Below are 21,380 nucleotides of genomic sequence, written 5' to 3'. Positions count from 1 at the left end.
CTCACAGAACTTGTGTGTGGGGGGGGGGGTTCACCCGGATTGACCACAAGTTCTCAATGGGATTAAGGTCTTTGGATTTTGGCCATGAACACGAAATGTCGATGTTTTGTTCCCCAAGTCACTTAGTTGTCATTTTTGCCTTATGGCAAGGTGCTTCATCAAGCTAGAAAAGGCATTGTTCATCACCAAAAACTGTTCTTGGATGGTTGGGAGAAGTTGCTCTCAGAGGACGTTTTTGTACCATTTTTTCTTCATGACTGTGTTCTTAGGCAAAATTGTGAGTAAGCCCACTCCCTTGGCTGAGAAGCAACCCCACACATGAATGGTCTCAGGATGCTTTACTGTGGGCCAGGGGCGGACTGACAACTCATGGGGCCCCCAGGCAATAGGAAATCATGGGGCCTGTGTCCTCGCCCACACTCAAACTACACCCAAAAAAAGCCTACGAAAGGTACCAGGGGTATCTTATGGGGCCCACTACTGTCCCCGGGCCCTCGGGCAGTGCCCGAGTGCCTAAATGGTCAGTCCGCCCCTGCTGTGGGCATGACACAGGACTGATGGTAGCACTCACCTTTTCTTCTACAGGCAAAATTTTTCTGGATGTCCCAAACAATTGGAAGAGGGATTCATCAGAGAAAATTACTTTACCCCAGTCCTCAGCACAGGGCTGCTGCCCCCGGCTCTTCTGTAGGGAGCCTGGCCCCATCAGCTGCAGAGGGGGGCCCGGTCAGTTGACAAGCCCATCTGCAGCTGCTAAATTCCATTGTTAGCCTCATTCTATCACACATTGGCTCAGTGTTTTGAATGTTAGCTGTGCTCCTGCTCTGCTCCACAAATTTGACACTTTCAAGTTTCCTTCTGTTTATAGTTGATTGCACCTTTGTTTCTCTCCTCTCCCCCAGACTACTGATCCCTTTCTCTTCACTGCTACAAACCTCTCTTTACTTATACAACTTGCCTCCCTCCCCCACTGCCATTACCTGTTCCCTCTGTAAATCTATATATCACTGCTCAAGTCTTTTTATTTAACTATTTATTTACTGATCTAGTTAATGTGTCCCATTTCCTATCACCTACAGCTCAAATCTGGCATTATTCTAAGATTCCTAATTGAATCTCACCACTAATCTGATTGCTTTCATAATTCATGGTCAGTCCCGTTCCCTTACCTAGAATAACCTTTAGGACCAGTTTACACAACATGCATTTCAGTCGCTTTTTTTCTGCATCCAAAACACACAGAAAGTATATGGTTGTCAATGTCATAGTTCACATCAGTGCTTGCAGTTCCAGCGCGTTCTGGTTGCAGAAAAACCATGCTGCATTTTTTCTGCACAGAACTGTACTGTAATGTGGTAAAACGCATCAAAAACGCACCACAATGTACATGTCCCTAATTAAATTGAAGAAAAGGGGGGGAATGAACTGGAATGCATAAAGAACGCACTGGAATGAGTCACAAACACACTGGAACATGCTAAAAATGCGTGAAAAATGAGCATTAAAAAACGCATCCAGAACACATCTAGACTGCGTTTCTATAGTGTGAACCGGCCCTTAGGACTTATTCACACCATTTGTGGTGCAGAAACGCATGCATTTTCCTGCACAGCAAAGAAAAGCAATGCCCTTTGCAGATGTGCACAGGTACCATGAAACGTAATTGCACTGCAAGTGTTTCCTTGCAGGTAACCCTGGTTAACAGAGGAAGAAGAATGATTTCAAGCACCACCCTCCTGTTAAAGCTTCAATTCTGTTTCAATTAGCATGACAGAGTAAATCAACAACAAAAGAATCACAGACACGATGTCAGCTACTCCTTTTGTGGCAGGGCTGAAATGCAGCGGAATTTTTTTTTCTCTTGGATTAAGTTCATTCTCATGGCAAAGAGGAACTTTGCAATTAATTGCAATTCATCTGATCACTCTTCATAACATTCTGGAGTATATGCAAATTGCCATAACAAATGAGGCAGCAAACTTTGAGAAAATTAATATTTGTGTCATTTACAAAACTTTTGGCCAAGGCTGCATTTGAAGAAAAAAAAAAAAAAAATTCTGAATAGCTGTTCCTACAGTGAAACTGCATGTTCATTCATTCTGTGCTAACCAGTTGTTTGCCCCAGAAAGGGGCAAAAATGGAATGTTCTTAAGCTATTTTCTCTTCTGATTGACTGTTCTTCAAATATTATGATCAATCGTGAATATAGGTTCATTCCTAATGAACAGAGTGAATAGGGAAATTTCCACATTATGGCCACTAGATGGAGCAGAGCATCATAGGAAATAAATACATCTTTAGTAAGAAGAGGTACAAAGTAACAACTTTAGAGAACACTGGAGGGAACGAATAAACAGATCTTGTAACAATGGCCACTTCACTCCAGCATTCACCAATATCTAGTATCCTCAAGCTACTGGGCATCAACTGGGCAGAGTGAAAGCTGGATGCCAGGCACTGAAACTTTCACTGCCATAACAACCAGCATGGGGGAAGGGTTAACTGACAGCTATGACTACCAATGCAGGGAAGGGGAGGTTAACTACCATTGCTACAGACCACTAACGCAGGTGGAATCAAATTTCACTATCGGTTAACACCAATAGGGAGCTGGGGGGGTTCAGGGGACCATTATTGCGGCCACTGACACCAATATTGGGGGTTTTGTGTCAACTGACACCAATATTGTGGATTATTATTGCACTCACCGACATCAACTCTGGGGGTTATTAATGCATCCAATTACGTCATTGTTCGTAGTAACGTGTCCACCAATATCAATGTGGAGAGTGGTTATTGCAAACACTGGCACCATGCTGGGGACTATTATTACTGTCACAGACACTAATGCTGAGGGTTATTATACTCCAACTCTTCAGTGTGTGCATTGCGGTATGTTGCAAAAAATGTGTTATTGCCTATTCATTTTAAATAGGCTGCCTAACTTGATGCAATGCACCTCAATGCACTGCTCTTGTGTCGTGTAGGGGACCGGACTTGAGACCCTCTAAAGTTTGCAATTCAACCACCACTGATCTAGTATCCCTTCTCGCAAAGATGTATTTCCTATGATTCTCCACTCCATCTAGTAGCGATAATGCAGTATTTTCCCAATTTACTCTGTTTGTTATGAATGAACCTATCTTTATTAATGCCCATAACGTTTGAAGAACATTCAACCAGAAAAGAAAATAGCCTAAGAACAGCTGAATTTGTCATTCTCTCAACAGCTGGTTATTTCACACAGAACTGCAGCAGTTTCACTGCACGAATAGCTATGCAATTTGTTTTTATAAATACACCCCTAAGTGTAGTCTCTGATTCTATCCAAATATCACTTTTGGTGAAGTTATCAATAACATCCCAATATGTGTAAATTAATTGGTTTATGATAAAGTTATGGAGTCTACAAATGGCAGTATATATACTGGAATTTAAAAAAAAATATACTAGTTATGGTGGCGATCAGCGACTTATAGTGGGACAGTGGCGAGCATTCTGACACTGGGTGGGAACTGACTAACTGCCACTGACTTCTCAATGACATTAATACAGAGAAATACACAGCAACATGTTATTGCTGGCAGGAGAAAGACCTGTGTAACCTTGTTTACACACATGTCTCTCCCCTGTCACCGTTTCTCGGCAATTGCTGGGTGCTAGTGGGGAATCTCCGGCTGGGACCCGGTGATTGACATCCGTAGCCGCCAATCGTGGCACGGGCATAGTGGTGCGCGCCCCCAACCTGGAAATGCAAATCACATATTTATACATGACTTTGAGCAGCCCTGCCACCCTGTAGCAGTATTTCTGCTATAGGCGGGGGCAAGCGGTTAAAGGGCTACCCATCACATTGTCCAGTGTATTAGAGCAAAGTCAGGTCATCCAATACATTCACAGGCACACTTGATGTGATTCAGAGGTTTAGTTGTCAAGTTGATAACTGTGACTCTCTGCTTGCATATTACAAAACATTGCCTGTTTTATGTCCTTATATACAAAATAAACATTTAAAAAAAAAATGGACCAAAGTTCTATCCCTTCCCCACACAGTCTCAAACCAAAGAACAAGTTTTGGGTGGAATAGGGCTTTTAAAAAAGGTCAAAGGCACCTGAAACGGATTTGCTGACTTTTTATATCTCTCAGGCCTCTGACTGCAAGACACTACTATGGCCCATAGAAAAAACTAAAAAAAAAAAAACAAATGAGCTCATCATGTCCCCATAATGTTGAAGGAGAGGACAGAGACAAAAGCTACTGGGGTAAAACACTATTTTAATCTACAAGTGGGAAAGAATCTTTTGGGGAATTAAACCCTGATATATTGAGTGTAGATGGAATCAGCCTTTACAGATTATTAAAAACAAGAACAGCAGGTAAAAATGGGAGGAATATATAAGTATAGGCGACCAATTTAGGGCTTTACTTACTGTAATAAAACGCACAGAAGAGATCCTGCTGGGATTGTCGATTGTGCCGATAACTGAAGCGGTTTCAAGTTTGTACACATCCATTTTGTTCTGTACAACTACTATATATTTTTCTCCATTCGGAGACCACTGAACTATATGTGCATCTGTAAGCAAGAAATTAGATTGTTTGATCATGGGATCTTCTAAAATATAGCGCAGAATGGCAAAAGGTTCAACTCACTTTGCTTTATATTTTTTATAAATGCAGATCGACCTTCAACAAGGTTCCAGGTCCTAATAAAGAAATGGAAAAAAAAAAAAAGAAAAAAGAAGATTAATAATAATGTAGTGCACCTGTGTAAGTCACTTATAAAAATGACAGACACTATGCTGAACAGAAAAATATGGCAGCAAGCCCATTGATCTAACCAATTAGTCCACAGCATACAAACAAGTCGATTAACAAATCAGCTCATATTACTTAAATGAAGAGCAGCCTTATGTAATCAATATTAAACAATGTGCTGCAATTCATGTATTAGTTTGTTCATCTCTATTCCACAGTGTTGATCATCTGTTGCTTACTTTAACCCTTTCATTGCTAGGCCCGGCACTCCACTTTAAACCTAAGGTAACGTGGCCAAACTATTTTTGGTATTTTTCACTTAAAGTTTTTAGACTGGTGCTTCTGATTTTGTAGGTTCCGCGATAGCTGCATAAATGTTCATTAAAAACAATAGTTCAAATAAACATTTAGATTTAGGCATCAGTTACAAAAGCCACACGATGTCAAAGAGGAGCGTATTTCTAAACCCAGGAATCACAGGTTCTTTGTATACAGCCATGGTCAGCAGCCTGTGGAATTCAATGAAAGACTGACAGAAGCCATTGCTGTATGCATGCAAACTCAATCTGAGCAGTTACATGTGTATAGGGGTGTATGAGTGGCCCAGTTTGTGTCCAGGATGCGCGGCTATATGTGTACAATTGTGTTTACATAGTCTGGCTGAAAAAAACAAAAGTCCATTCAGTTCAACCATCAACAAAAAAAAAAAAAGTTATAATCCTACACCCACAGTTGATCCAGAGGAAGGCAAAAAACCCAAAGCAAAGCATGATCCAATCTGCTCAAGCAGGGGAAAAAAATTCCTTCCTGATCCCCCGAGAGGCAATCAGATATTCCCTGGATCAACTTTACCTATAAATAGTAATCAGTTATATTCTGTGTATCAAATAAAGAATCCAGGCTTTTTATAAAGCAATGTAAAAGGGCCTGCATGCTCGGACCGGAACTTTTTACTATTAATATATTTGAAGAATTTTTTGGGGTTGTTCCTGCTATCTTTTGCAATGTGTTTGTTTTAAATTTTTTCGGCCCTTATTTCCTTTTTGCATATTCTGTTCTATTCTTTGTAATATTTAAATGATGATAGCATTCCTTCATGTTTATATTTAATAAAAGCTCTTATTACCTACAGTTTTTTTTTACTTTGGCCGTAAGCCACATAAGTTTGATTTTTAGCCTTTTAAACTTGTTGCCCATGGGAATATATTTTGCAGTGTGTTCACATACAGTCTTTTTGAAGAACTCCCATGTGTTGTGTTCATTGATGCCAATATTCCCTCCCAGTCGAAGTCCTGGACAGCAGCTCTCAGCCTTGGAAAATTCGCTCTTAAAATTGAGCGTTTTTATTTTTCCCGTATGTGATTGCTGTTTACAGCGAACAATAAATTAAATCATGTTATGGTCACTGCTACCCAGATGTTCTTTTATATGGACATTCATAATAAGCTCTGCATGGTTTCAGATTACCAGGTTCAGTAGAGCATCAATCCTAGTTGGGGCCTCTATGAACTGTACCACAAAATTTTTCCATAGTAGGTTTCAAAATTTTTTTCTTTTAACTGTTCCTGCAGTAGCATTACTCCAGTCAATTTCCGGGTAGTTAAAATTCCACATTATTATCACTGTCTCAGCCCTTGCAGCCCTTTCGATCTGTGCAAGGAGCCGAGTCCCCACCTCCTCAATAATACTGGGAGGCCTGTAACAAACTCCAATGATTACCTTTGTAGTACACACCCCCATGTGCAGTTCCACCCATAATGCTCCAGACTCATCAAACTCTCCATCAACTAGTTCCTCTTTCACACTCGCTCTGAGATCACTTCTCACATAGAGACAGACACCACCACCTTTCCTATTTACCCCCTGCCTCTCCGAAAGAGGACATAGTCAGGCATATTAATGGCCCAAGTCATGTGAAGAATGAAGCCAAGATTCAGTAATATCAATTAAATCATAGTTCTCTTCAAGCACCAAAGCTTCCAACTCACCTATTTTGATTGGCAGACTTCTGGCATTGGTGAACAAACACTTTAATGCATTGACAACTTGTGCACACTTTTTATTTTCATACAAATGGTACCAATTCCATGGGTTTTTTGTAACATGGGAACCTTCTTATCTGCCATAGTCCTCACCCCATCTTCACCCATTCCACCCACCAATATGTACGGACCCCTGTCTGATCTGTTTACCCTGTTATAATCTACTTCTCTCTCCCCCTTCGATCCTAGTTTAAAAACTCCTCCAGCCTTCCCATAAACCTCTTCCCCAGCACAGTAGACCCCCTGCCATTAAGGTGCAAACCATCCCTAGCATATAGGTTGCACCCCAATGAAAAGTCAGCCCAGTGATCTAGAAACCCAAAATCCTTCCCTCTTACACCAGGTCTTTAGCCATGCATTGAGTTCTCTAATCTCCCCGTTTTTCCCGAGTTGCGCACGGCACAGGTAATATTTCAGAGAATATCACCTTGGAGGTCATTCCCTTCAACTTGCAGTCTAGTTCTTTAAATTGACCCTTAAGGAGCCTCCACCTTCCATGTATTCTGTCATTAGTTCCAACATGGATCAAGACAGCCCGGTCATGCCCAGCCCCTCCCAGTAAATTAACCCGGTTCACCACATGCCGAACCCTGGCACCAGGGAGACAGCAAATCATTCGGTTGAGGAGATCCTGGCGACAAGTGATTCCATCAGTCCTTCTGATTATAGAATCCCCTACTACCACCAACTGTCTAGGCCTTCCTGCACTACCCTCACCACCCCTCCCAGCTGTTAGGGATAGCAGCGACAACCAGGGCTGCCAACCCTGAGCTTTCTACCCCCACATGTTCACCCAACTTGGCAAATCTGTTTGGGCGCACAAACCCAGGGCCAGCCTTCCTTTTCTGTGAGCCCCTACCACTCCCTCTCATTACAGTAACCCATCTTCCTACCTGATAATCCTGATTAGCCCCTCCACATCAATCCCATCTGGTGGTGTCTGCCAGTTTGTCATTGCTTTGTACAGGCTGCTTCCTGTGGCTGTAATTAACCACATGTGATTCCCAGGTGAGGAAATACTATGTGTGAATGAGGTAGTGGGGGCTCATTCACATGGGTGATGTGGCCCATACAGTGCAAATGCATGGTTTATGCGGTTTCAGCCAGCTGAATCTGTATGCAGGCAGCCTATGTTACTCTACAAGGAAGCAGCAGCTGTACAAATACAGCCACTGGCCGTAATTTGACAGGTGTGCCCTCAAACAGTGTTTGGTGTCACACTCACCTTCAAATGTAAAGCAACCCTAATATAACATAGTTGGCACACCACAGGTGCCTCCACCTAAGGTCCTTCTTTAATGTCTGCACCTGGGTACAGAGTGTTGCAACATAGTTACTTGGGGCAATGGGCCTTGGTACCTGACCCCACGTCACACTGGCCACTAAGGCTACTTAGCATAGTAAAGAGCTTCAGTTCTGTGTCTAAAAAGACCTAAAGCCAGATACAGCCAGGCAGCTAACACTGGAAGAAAGAAGCCAACATTGGCTCATTAGCTTCTCAGTACATTTAATGAATCATTGCTGTAAATTAACATCTTCCCAGCATGTTACCTGTGCCAGGAGGCTGTCAGTTACAGGCATTGGCAGTCACTTTGATCTCCAGAAGACTACTGCACAGGCCAGCTGGACACCCAGTCTAACTGATCTGTAACCAGTCTGAGTTGTGATAGATCATGTGATCAACAGAATTAACAAATCTGGTGATCAAGGATAAGTGTGTATGCAGCAGCAAACTTTCCTAATGTTTACTGGTATCCTAGATGAAAACAAGCATTTAAAAGGATAGGTTAACCTTTAATTAATATATAAATGCACAACTTTTTGCAGATAAAAAAAAAAAAAAAAAAAAAAAAAAGTATCTATTGTAAGTTTATTTATTTTTATTTTTTTAAGCTTGTAAAGCATTGCACCCACAATAAGCAGATCACAGGTGCATGTTTATTTTTCTAATGTGTATGTGTGCATCGCTGCCCTGACACTGTGTGTGTTCTCCATTTGCTGTTAGGTTTAAAGTAATATTAAACCCTCAGCATATTTTAGATCAACACATTGAGTATAATAAAAGAAGCCACCCTAAAAAATAATAACCTGGGGCAGCAGGTATAGGACCATCTTAAAGCAGTTTGATACAACTCGTACTAATTTAACTACCTATAGATATGCATACATTAGCAACTAGAGGGAACACTCAATGGCTTAGTGCAGACCCTGTGGATATAAAGATAATAGCAAAGAAAAAAAAAGGAAATGCATTATTTTCAAAGATGCAACCACAGACTTTTAAGAACAATACCACATACTAGAAGATGGTTTTTATTAAGTCAATCTGTTTGAAGTAGTTATCTCAAAAAAGACAATACATTAATTTAATATGTTGGTGATTAGAAACAAAATTTGTAAGATTATAGCTCTTTCACACAAAAATAACACTAACAGCTTTACCTTAAAGTCTTGTCTGTCCCCACGGATAAGGCCAATTTCCCCGAAGGATGGATTGAAAGAGACAGGACTTGACCTCTGTAGAAAGATCACACAAAAATTTTCACTTGACTTTGCACAAGAGTTCCTGTGTCTGCTCACCTGCTATGACCATTTTGTGAACTTCCCACTCTCCTTGTTATTTATTTCACACTACAATAATGTGCCCTTTACAAAAACTAATTTAGAATGTGCTTTATTAATGCCATCAGTTTTGTAGCTTACATAGCATTTTAGAATACTTCAGAGTAAACAATGTTTTTAGTAAAAATTTAGTAAACATAGTGGAGTGACAGTATTGCATTATGGCCGTGCCAAAATCAGCTCATGCACAACATAATAGGTTAGCACGTTATTCTGTAATGCAACACACAGTATATACAACAGCAATACGGCCAGGTCAGTACATGGCCTTGAAGTTGGTTGTATGTGCCACTGTGTTGCATCGTGTCTACATTTTTCAAAGTCCCTTCCTGTAGTCCTTGGAATGCAGTTAAGGCACTGGGTTGTATGTGCCAACACCCCCATGTTTACAAAGACTAAATGTTGCCATGTTGTTAAAATCTTATGATTAGAGATGAACCGATACCAGTATCGGTCCACATACCGAGTATTTTCAAGAGTACTCGTGAAAATGCTCCCGATACCCGAAACTGATTCTTTGCGGTGCGATTTGCATCAATAAAAAATGAATGGGCGCAAATTGCACTGCAAAGAGTGGCATGCGATTTGAGCAGGAATGTGGAGCGATTCCTCTCATTTACCACACCGCTCCTGTGTGAACCCAGGCTGAAATCATTAAGCAATGCCTAGGTTCAAACAGGAGTAGTGGGGACAGGAATTGCACTGCATTTCTCTTCAAATAACATGCCATTCCTTGCAGTGTAATTTGCACCCATTCATTTTGAATGGATTCAAATTGCACTGCAAAGTATTGGCACTCGGCGAGTACTAGACCGAAGTTATCGGTACTTGTACTCGACAAAAAAAAAAAAAAAAAAAAAAATTTAAAAAAAAGGTATTTGTGCATCCATACTTATGATATCCCATCTATGCAAGGGATGTATGCTGCAGGTTATTCTAATCTCCTGTATGTCTCTGATTTGTATTTGTCCACCAAATCCCAGTCTCAAAAAAATACAACATGGAACACATGGGCATTAAACTATTTCATATAAAAAATACAGGATATCAGTGCACTCTTTAGAGAAGTAACTTGTTTCTCCATGTGACTACAATGCTCCTCTAATGCGTGTTGATCCTGACATTGTGTGTGCTCTCCATTTGCTGTGCGTTTTAACCATATACCATCCAGAGGATTTACCCCCCTTCCTGACAAGAACATTTTTGAGATACGGCGCTACCTTATTTTAACTGAAAATTGTGCGGTCATGCAATGCTGCACCCAAATGAAATTTATTTTCTCCTCCCCCACAAACAGAGCTTTCTTTCTGGGGTGTTTGATCACCTCTGCATTTTTTTTTTTTTGCATAATAAAAAAAAAAAGACTGACAATTTAGAAAAAAAAAAAAAAATAATAATAAATCTGACTTTTTTCTATAAAAACACATCTACTAAGAAAAATTTTAATTTCTTAATAAATTTGTGCCAAAATGTATTCTGCTACATGTCTTGACTAAAAATAAATCCCAATACATGTAAATTAATAGCGTCTACAAATGGCAGTATATATACTGAATTTTTTTTTTTATATACTAGTAATGGCAGCAATCAGAGACTGCTGCGAGCATTCTGACACTGAGTGGGAACTGACTAACTGCCACTGACCACAATACAGTGATCAGTGCTAATAAAAAGCACCAACACTGCACTAACGACACTGGGCAGGAATGGGATAACATCTGGGGTGATCAAAAGTTAACTGTGTGCCGTTATACATAATGTGCTGTGTGTGTTTTACTGTGTAAACATGCTGCTGTGTATTTCTTTACTGAGCAGAGAAATACACAGCAGGATGTTCTTGCTGGCAGGAGAGAGACCTGTGATTTTTACACACAGGTCTATCCCATCAGTGTTACTCGGCGATAACTGGGTGTTGGCGGGGAATCTCTGGCCAGGGCCTGGTGATTGACGTCCGTAGCCGCAAATGCGGCCCGAAAGAAAACACACACACTAATATAAATATATATATATATTTATTTATTATGTGCCTACCAGTGCACATCAATGCCACATATCAGAGCCCACCTGAGCTGCCTTTCAGTGTCACATATCAGTGCCACCTATCAATGCCAGTCAGTGCCACCAATTAGTGCCACCTATCAGTGCCGCCTATCAGTGCCATATATGAGTGCTGCCTTTCAGTGCCCATCAGTGATGCCTGCCAAACCCCATCAGTGCCACCTATCAGTGCCCATCAGTGCACACCAGTGAAGGAGAAAAATCACTTATTTACAAAATTTTATAACAAAAACTAAGAAAAAACGTTTTTTTTTTTCAAAATTTTCAGTTGTTTTTGGTTTGTATAGCAAAAACTAAAAACCCAGAGGTGACTAAATACCACTAAAAGAAAGCGCTGTCTCAAAAAAATTATAAAAATTTCATATGAGCACAGCGTTGCATGACCATGCAATTGTCAACGTGCAACAGCACTGAAAGCTGAAACTGGCCTGGGCAGGAAGGGGGTATAAGTGCCCTGTAGGCAAGTGGTTAAAGTCCTAATTAAAAAAAAAAAAAAAAAAAAAAAAATCAGTGAAATGTTCTTCAAAAGTGTATATGTGCATCTTTGCCCTGACACTGTGTGTTTTCTCCATTTGCTGTGAGGTTTAAAGTAATATTAAATCCTCAGAAAATTTTAGCTCAACACATGGAGCATAATAAAAGAAGCCTCCCTAAAACAAATAACCTGTGGTGGCAAGCATAGGACCATCTTAACCTGAATAGGATAGGATTAACCCTTTCGCTGTACCGATGTATACATACATTGGCAGAATTTGAAAAACTAACATCTTATTTGATGCCATTCATCCCAATTCTGTGTCAAAGAAAGACTGATGACAGACAGGAATACACAACTTGAACAGATCACTTACTTGTGTGCTTTGAAAGTCTGTTGACACTCCCACTTCTTAGTATTCCACACACAGATCAATCCATCTTCAGCTCCACTTAACAGATGTGTATTGCCATAGAACTCCAAACATGTAACCGTGCCTGAATAAGCACAATAAAACTGATTAAAGGGAACCTGTCAATGTGGCTGTTACCTGAAACAGCTATGGTTCCTACCTAGTGCTGCAGGAAACCATTGCCCAACTCATGTAAGTTGTGCTAAATTTTGTTTTACAAAGGTTTCTATTAAGGTTTTTAAAGCTGAATAACAAAAAAGGTACAAAAGGCAAGTGCAAAAAAACAAAAAACAAAAAAAAAAAAACGGAGGTTACATCATTTGGCCCTGAAACATTACAACTAACCCAAGCAATCACAAAACTATATAAACTTCCTTCACTAGTCAAGGGCAAGTCCAGATAGTATGCAAATTCATCAAGTTGTGCTAAATCTTGGATAGGCACGCAAATGTGTGCACTACTGTAATGGGGGAAAAAAAACCGCCACTTACAGCAGTCACAAATGGCAACCTCTGTGGTGATGGATATCAACAGCCCGACAAGTACGCAACATGTGACAGAAGACTGCAGCATGATAGAATTTAAAATATTTAAAGAGTAGTTATCCTTGTATCTCTCAAATTATATGCAGTCTGTGTTTAGTGTATGTATCCATGCACCCTTTAAGTAGCGGCACGTACTTGTGTACAGCTGCCTACACCCATTCATGTCTACGAGTGGCTGCACACAGCTCCAGGGGACCCTGGGCAGCAAAGTATGCCAGAGTGTTCACGCTGTGTGCAAAAGCAATTAACAAAATTGTGAACAATACTGTGCTTTATACAAACATATGTGATGTGATTACTGAAATAGCTCCAAACTGTGTGCCTGTCAAATCAAATATTTTCTGTAGCTTCTTGCTAAATTCTTGTACAGATATTGGCCATCCTTGCAAATATGTCTTTTCTTCATTATAAATCCTGTATAACAATTTTCCTGTATGCTGTTGAGCTCATTGTGTTTGTTCACCACCTTGCAAAAACATACATGTATGTTCCAGAGGGAAACCATATGCACACATTATACATGCAAAAAGAACATCAATTCTGCACAAAGGGAAAAAATAGTGTCCTTCACTTGTCTGGATGTTGTGAATGGGTTTTTCTTTATTATAGAGCGGATCCTGCGATCATCCACCACTGTTGTCTTCCATGGACGTCCATGCCTTTTTATGTTGCTGAGCTCACCAATGCATTGTTCTTTCCTCAGAATGTACCAAACTGTTGATTTGGCCACTCCTAATGTTGCTGCTATCTCTCTGATGGATTTGTTTAGTTTTTGAAGCCTTACAATGGCCTGTTTCACTTGCATGGACAGCTCCTTTGATGCATGATGTAGGTTCACAGCAATAGATTCCACATGCAAATGCCACACTTACGCAGGCCACAGATGGCTCGAAAACCGTGCGTTTTTTCGAACGATAAATCGGTCGTTCGTTAAACCGATGTTACCACCAACGGTTACAAAAATCGGCCGACCAAGTCATAAAGTTCACCCCATATAACAGCCAAAACTTCTGTTCCTTCCAAGTCACGGCTCATGCGCATATTTTTTTTCGTTAAAATGATCGTACGATTTGGCCATCATTGCCTCAAAAATCGGTTGTTTTCCACAAATTTTTCAATGTGACCTATAATCCAAAAGTGCACAAAACCCGAAAACCGGCCGACCAATTAACCCACTAACAGTGCGAAAATCGTCCGATTGATCTTTCGGACGAAAAATCGGCCGATTTTTGAACCGTCTATGGCCGGCATTAGAATCAACTCCAGACCTTTCACCTGCTTAATTGATGAATAAATAACGAAGGAGTAGCCTTGAAACAGCTTTGGATTCAATTGTCCAATTACTTTTGGTCCCTTGAAAAAAGGGGGAGATGGCTACTCTTAAGAGCTGTAATTCCTAAACCCTTCCTCCAAATTGGATGTACATACATTCAAAGTAAACCTGAGAGTGTGCACTTTTAGCCCATATCCATTATATAACTATACCTTGACTGTTTTGGTAAATACCTGAAAAATACAAAAATTGTGCCTGTGTCCAAATATATATGGACCGAAGTGCATGTCTCAAGCACTAATGCAGCTAGTAGTCCTGAAGCAGACCATATTTAGTACAATCTGATTGAACAATATTTTACATCTACTACCAACTAGTTAGTGTAAGGGCTTGTCTGACTGAACACACACTTAACGCGATGTTTAGGTGGGTAATCACCACACCTTTTTAAAGCAGATTCTCTTTCTTAGAATCCACAAAGGTAAGTATTACATCTTGTGCGTACCTCCATCAAATCTATAAAATCACACTTCATTCTGTTCGTCTCTAAATGTTACTGGTTATCCTCCCCCAACTAATTACGCACCTCTTCTCACCCTATTAGGCAGCTTCTCTGAGGAATTCTAGAGAGTTGCAATCATGTTATGCTCATGTATATGGCTTTTAATAAGCTGTATATGTTCTGGAATATAACGTATGTCTTCCACTTATGCGTGTAACCACTATATTTACTGTAAACATATGCAAGAAAGTTGTCCTTTAAGCTACACAGTTCACATTATATTCAGTCTATTGCAGGCGTTATCCCATGGTACATACCATTGTGATGTAACAAAGCTCCGTGTTCCACCTTTTTTTTCATATCATAAATTTGAATGGTTTCATCTTTGCTTCCAGAGGCAACAAATCTTTTATTCACAGCAACCACAGATAGGGAAGCAATGTGAGCATGGTTTGTGAAGTCAGCAGTGGCCGTCCATTGCTGAAAGACAGAAAAGAACATTGTAAACAAATATTTTATGGACAAAGGCACCATTCTACAGAAAATTTGTCAGAGTGCTTTAGTACCATGAAACCACAGCTGTTGAAATATAACTTTGAAATAATAAAACTTAAAATTTAAATAAACTATAGAAGATGTCACAACCACAGCTAGAATCCGCCCAATCAGACATTTTAATAGATGTCAGTATCTACCGCTGCTCTCTCCAGGCCACTACATCTCTAACATGTCACTGCAGCTCTTACAAACTGCCTCTGTGCTGACAAACTGAGCGGGTGGTGTCACCGTCCCTCTTCACTATCTTGTCCAATCAGAGAGCACCTTCTAACTAAATACAGGGCATTTTATGAATGGTGAAAGTGCAAAGCAAGTATTGTCGGTGCATAGAGGGAAAAGCCACTTACATAGAACCCAGAAGATAATGCCTGCCACTGTAGTTGAATTCCAGATTCCCCAGCAGTCTATCAGGTATGAGTAATGCATATTGTATTGCTAATGCATATATATTATTGTATGAGTAATGTACAGTAGATATAAAATGTTTATACACCCCTGTTAAAATGTCAGGTTTCTGTGATGTAAAAAAATGAGACAAAGATAAATCATTTCAGAACTTTTTCCACTTTTAATCGCTTTCCCACCGCCATATAGCAGAAATACTGCTACAGGGTGGCAAGGCTGCGCAAAATCACGTATATATACACACATGATTTTGCATTTCCAGGTAGGGGGGTGCGCACTCCCTACCAGCGCTGCCATTGACGGCCTCAGCTGTCAATCACCAGGTCCCGGACGGTGATTCCCCACCAGCACCCTGTGATCACCGAGTATCACTGTATGTAAACAATATAGATCTCTTCCGTCAACTCCTGCACATTGCCTTGTATTGCTCTGCATAGCAGAGCAATAAAAAAGAAATATGCGGACACAGGGAAAGGCACACAAAGCACACAGTTAACCCTTTGATCGTCCCAGATGTTAACCATTTCCTGCCCAGTGCCATTAGTGCAGTGTCAGTGCTTTTTATTAGCACTGATCACTTTAATAGTGTCACTGGGGATGTCAGTGACAGTCAGTTTCACCCCCAGTATCAGAATGCCCTCTGCAGTCCCACTATAAGGCGCTGATTGCCACCCTTACTGGTATTAAAAAAAAAAAAAAAATTCTAGTATATATAGCGCCATTTGTAGACATTCTAACTTTCACATAAACCAATTCATTTACACGTATTGGGATTTTGTAGCAGAATATATTTTGGCCTAAATTTATGATCAAATTTGATTTTTTTCTACTTTTTTACTCGACATGTTTAATAGCAAAAAGTCCAAAATATTGTTTTTTTCTTAAAACTGTTGGTCTTTTTTTGTTTATGGTGCAAAAAAAAACCCCAAAAAAAAAAAAAAAAACAGGAGATCAAATACCATCGAAAGAAAGCTCCATTTTTGGGAAAAAAAGGACAAATTTAATTTGGGTGCAGTTACATGGCCGTGCAATTGTCAGTTAAAGTAACGCAGCGCCGTATAGTGAAAAATGGCCTGGTCAGGAAGTGGGGTAAATCCACTGGAGGGCAAGTGGTTAATGTGAAATTGAAAAATAAATTGAAACCTTTTAGGGGGAAGTAAACATAAAAAGAACAAAATAACGTGGTTGCATAAGTGTGCTCACCCTCTTATAACTGGGGATGGTCAGAATTAAGCAATCACATTCAAAATCATGTTAAACAGGAGTCAGTACACACCTGCCATCATTTAAAGTGCCTCTGGTGAACCCCAAATAAAGTCCAGATGTTCTAGTAGGTCTTTCCTGACATTTTCTTAGTCACATCCTACAGCAAAAGCCATGGTTCACAGGGAGCTTTCAAAATATTAGAGGGATCTCTTTGTTAAAAGGTATCGGTCAGGAAAAGGGTACAAAAGAATTTCCAAGGCATTAGATATACCATGGAACACAGTGAAGACAGTCATCATCAAGTGGAGAAAATATGGCGCAACAGTGACATTACCAAGAACTGGATGTCCCTCCAAAATTGATGAAAAGACCAGAAGAAAACTGTTTTGGAAGGCTGCCAAGAGGCTGGGCTATGGGGTACAGTGGCAAGACGGAAGCCTTTTCTTATGAAGAAAAACCTCCAAGCCTGGCTAAATTTTGCAAAAACACATCTGAAGTCTCCCAAAAGCATGTGGGAAAATGTGTTATGGCCTGATGAAACCAAGGTTTTTTTACCATAGTTTCAAAAGATATGTTTAGAGCAAAAACAACATTGCACATCACAAAGAACAACATATCCACAACGAAGCATGGTGGTGGCAGCATCATGCTTTGGGGCTTTTTACCGCAGCTGGAACTGGGGCCTTACTCAAGGTAGAGGGAATTATGAACAGTTCCAAATACCAGTCAATATTGTCACAAAAGCCTTCAGGCTTCTGCTAGGAAGCTGAACATGAAGAGGAACGTCATTTTTCATCATGACAACGACCCAAAGCATACATCCAAATCAAAGGAATGGCTTTATCAGAAGATTAAAGTTTTGCAATGGCCCAGCCAGAGCCCAGAACTGAATCCGATTGAAAATCTGTGGGGTGCTCTGAAGAGAACTGTGCACAGGAGATGCCCTGGCAATCTGACAGATTTGGAGTGTTTTTGGAAGGGAGAGTGGGCAAATATTGCCAAGTCAAGATGTGCCATGCTGATAGACTCATACCCAAAAAGACTGAGTGCTGGAATCAAATCAAAAGGTGCTTCAACAAAGTATTAGTTCAAGGGTGTGCACACTTATGCAACCATATTATTTTAGTTTGTTATTTTTACTTCCCTCCACCTAAAAGATTTCAGTTTGTACAGTTCATGGATTACATTAAAGGTGGAAAACGGTCTGACATGATTTATCTTTGTCTCTTTTTTTTTACATCACAGAAACCTGACATTTTAACAGGGATTTGTACAATTTGTATATCCACTGTATCTGTGCCAAGCTGGACCAATGTAAGTATGCAATACGAATAAAACCTGGAATCCAGCCTTAGCACTTTTTTTTATCTTTAAAATGGCAGCACTATGCAGCTCTCCTTAACTTTCTGCTCACACCCCCATGACATGGGCACTGGTGACGTTCTACAGCTGTAATTTAGGAAGGCACACTAAGCATGAGAGGGCATTGAGACCTCTGGGTGAAGATGTTAATTGCAGGAACACCCCACTGTGCACTAACAAGCTGACAGGCTGTGTTCAGTATGCAGGCTTGTGGTCCCTTCAAGTGTGATAGCTCCGTGCGGCCAGCGCCAAGAGGTTAAAAACTGAATCTAAATAGCATAGGATACGTTACAAGGCATGCAGGGAATCCAGGAAGTTGTGGGAAGAGATAGGCAGCCCTTACAACACAATTAGAGATTTTCAGGTAAGCTTATGTTGCATTAACCTCTTTCCCCTCGCCCTATAGCAGAATTACTGCTACAGGGCTGCCTAAAGTCACATATATATATATATATATGATTTGCAGTTCCGGGTAGGGGGTGGGGGTCCGTGCGCTGCCCTGCCTGCACCACCATTGGCGGCTAGGGATGTCAATGTCAGTTAGTTCCCTCCCGCTGTCAGAATGCCCGCTACAGTCCCGCTATAAGTCGCTGATCGCCGCCATTACTAGTATACAAAAATAAATAAAAATTCCAGTATATATAACCGCTATTTGTAGACGCTATAACTTTCACGCAAACCAATTAATTTACATGTTTTTGGATTTTTTTTTTTAAGAAAGACATGTAGCAGAATACATTTTGGCCTAAATTTATGAAGAAATTAAGATTTTACTGGATATGTTTTACAGCAAAAAGTAAAACTTTTTTTTCAAAATTAGCAGTCTTTTTGGTTTATAGTGTAAAAAATAAACGCTGAGGTGATCAAATACCACCGTAAGAAAGCTCTATTTGTGGGGGGGGGGAAAAAAGGACAAATTTCATTTGGGTGCAGTAATGCAAAAACGCGTAATTGTCGGTTAAATTAACGCAGAGCCGTATCACAAAACATGGCCTGGTCAGGAAGGGGGGGGGGGGGGGTAAATCCTCTTGAGGGCAGTGGATAAAAAAAGCAATTGTTTGTACTATTAAAATGCTGATTTAATAAAATGAAAGTGTATGCTGTGACCATAGTTCTCCTCTAATGATGTTCAACCCATTGATGCCGACATAATACAAATATGCGGCCTCACAGAACCGGGCTTTTTTCCATGAGGCCGCATATTTGTGTGCCTGTCTTTCTGCCGGGAGCATGCCGCACAGCGCACTCCCAGCAGCACAAAGACCAGGGTGTCACTGAGAGCCCTGGGTCCCTTGCCGCACAGCACGCTCCCAGCAAAGACCGGGGTGTCATTCTAACGATCGGGACAAGGGACTCCCGATTCTGGGTCACGATTGCTGTGATAGCCTCTGATTGGCTATCACTGTGATCAGTCACTGTACAGCCTGGCCCCCTTGGTTTTTTTTTTCTCGCTATGAATGGAGGAGAGAGATACATTGTATCTCTCTAACTCCTGGCATAGAGGGAAAAAAATTTTGTAAAGGAAAAAAGGTAAATATTAAAAAATACCTAGATCAAGGTTTGATCTAGTTCAGTGCCAGGGTAAGTGGTTGGGTCAAGGTCAGGGTCAAAGGTCAAGATTTTTAAAAAATTGGTATCAGTGTGTTTTAGGTAAACAAAATGTGCACTATTGCTTCTGGGCTGTACTACGGGTACAAATAACATACACATATATGGTATCGCTGCGATCGTCAAGAGCTATAAAATGTATTTTGGGTTGTTCTTTGGTGGTAGGTTATGGTAGTAACAAGAAACACACAGCTAAATAAAAAAAATACGTTTTACTATTTTGGCCCAGTTTTCCTTTGATATAGAAAAAAAAAAAATCAGGAGATATCCATTACCATTTACCACCAAATGAAACCCAATTTGTCCTCAAAAAAACAAGATATAATCCACCTGGATGTACAAAGTAGTTGTGATGATATGTACGTTTTTTTTTCCTATGGTTGAACTTTTGTTTTTTTTCAGCCAAACTAACTATGTAACTAACACGTCAATGTTGCAAAATTGTGCCTAGGCATTATTTATTTCAGGTACTTATATAGCGCCGTCAATTTAAGCAGCGCTTTACATATATATTGTACATTCACATCAGTCCCTAACCCTCAAGAGGTGTACAATCTAAGGTCCCTAACTCACATCCATACACATACTAGGGCCTATTTAGACAGGAGCCAATTAGGCATGAAGGTGTTAAATATACCCTTTAAGCAATGTTTAGAATAGCTGACACTGGAGAAGGAGGGTCCTGTCTGAACAAGCTTCCAATCCTATCACTAGATATCAGAGAGGGTTTCCAAGGATGCCTGGATCTACACTATAGACAGCCCTGGGTGAGGAAACAACACGGCAGCCTGCTCTTAGTCATTACTACATGGTAACAGAACGCTTACAAGCCAATGACCTGAGTACACCTGGCTCTAGCAGACCACTGCCTATGTCAGCAGCAATGCCAGAGTGACTCGTGTGCCGAGTATAGAGGACCAGCCCCGGTCCATGCACTCCGCATACCTCTGCTTCTGGCTGGACTTGATAACCGAACAATATCTGCTCATAACACCCGCATACTATCTCCAGCCGATCCTCCATGCTGACTACACCGGAAACACGTGTAGACAAAACACAGCTGCCCGGGCACTTCCGGGGTCTTCCAATAGCAGGTTAGGAGACCTTAGAAGATGCCAGCTCGGCTTCGCGTTGTAGTCCTTTCTTTATTCGCTGCCCTGTTTTTCATTTTTTTCTAGTATTACTTCTGACAGGTTTAGTGAAGAACGGATCCGTACTTTGTAGCTGTGTGTACAAGTTGCGCAGGCATCATGAGGACAGCTATTCCTAATATTTGTACAGTAGAGGGCAATGGCACAGAATACAAGCAATAGGTAGATGCTGGAATAGAGATGTTCAAGAGAAGGGCGGGAGGTAGAATGCATAGAAACAGTCACATGGCAGAGTGGAATGACTAGTTCAGGGCTTTCCCAGATTGTATGAAGAGGGGTGCAATGCTATGCTTGTGTGCCTAGTTCATGGAGAAACGCCTCAGGCAGGACTGCTGGGTTACAGAGAGCAGGGTGCAGGAAAGTGCATGAGATGTGAGGAGAGCACACTCCTGACTCCTCACC

At 40.7% G+C, this 21,380-nt stretch overlaps 1 protein-coding gene across 1 annotated transcript in view; it reads right to left on the bottom strand.

The window, feature by feature from the left end:
- PAK1IP1 (PAK1 interacting protein 1) overlaps nt 1-20,922 on the bottom strand; it is a 34,557-nt gene extending 13,635 nt beyond the window's left edge. The window contains exons 1-6 of the mRNA XM_089682182.1: nt 20,773-20,922; nt 15,006-15,168; nt 12,333-12,453; nt 9,244-9,318; nt 4,655-4,707; nt 4,432-4,577 (exon numbers count right to left, since the gene is read on the bottom strand). Of these exons, the coding sequence (XP_089538308.1) occupies nt 4,432-4,577; nt 4,655-4,707; nt 9,244-9,318; nt 12,333-12,453; nt 15,006-15,168; nt 20,773-20,850 (636 nt within the window). The 5' untranslated portion in view covers nt 20,851-20,922. The remainder of the gene's footprint in view (nt 1-4,431; nt 4,578-4,654; nt 4,708-9,243; nt 9,319-12,332; nt 12,454-15,005; nt 15,169-20,772) is intronic.
- Between the last annotated feature and the right edge of the window lie 458 nt (nt 20,923-21,380).

Source organism: Staurois parvus, unplaced genomic scaffold (assembly GCF_062004578.1).
Source record: "Staurois parvus isolate SC_StPar_1 unplaced genomic scaffold, SC_StPar_1.0 ptg000287l, whole genome shotgun sequence".
In the NCBI taxonomy this organism is placed as follows: Eukaryota; Metazoa; Chordata; class Amphibia; order Anura; family Ranidae; genus Staurois; species Staurois parvus.
Note: the sequence above shows the minus strand (reverse complement) of the source record. Positions and strands in the feature narration are given on the sequence as shown.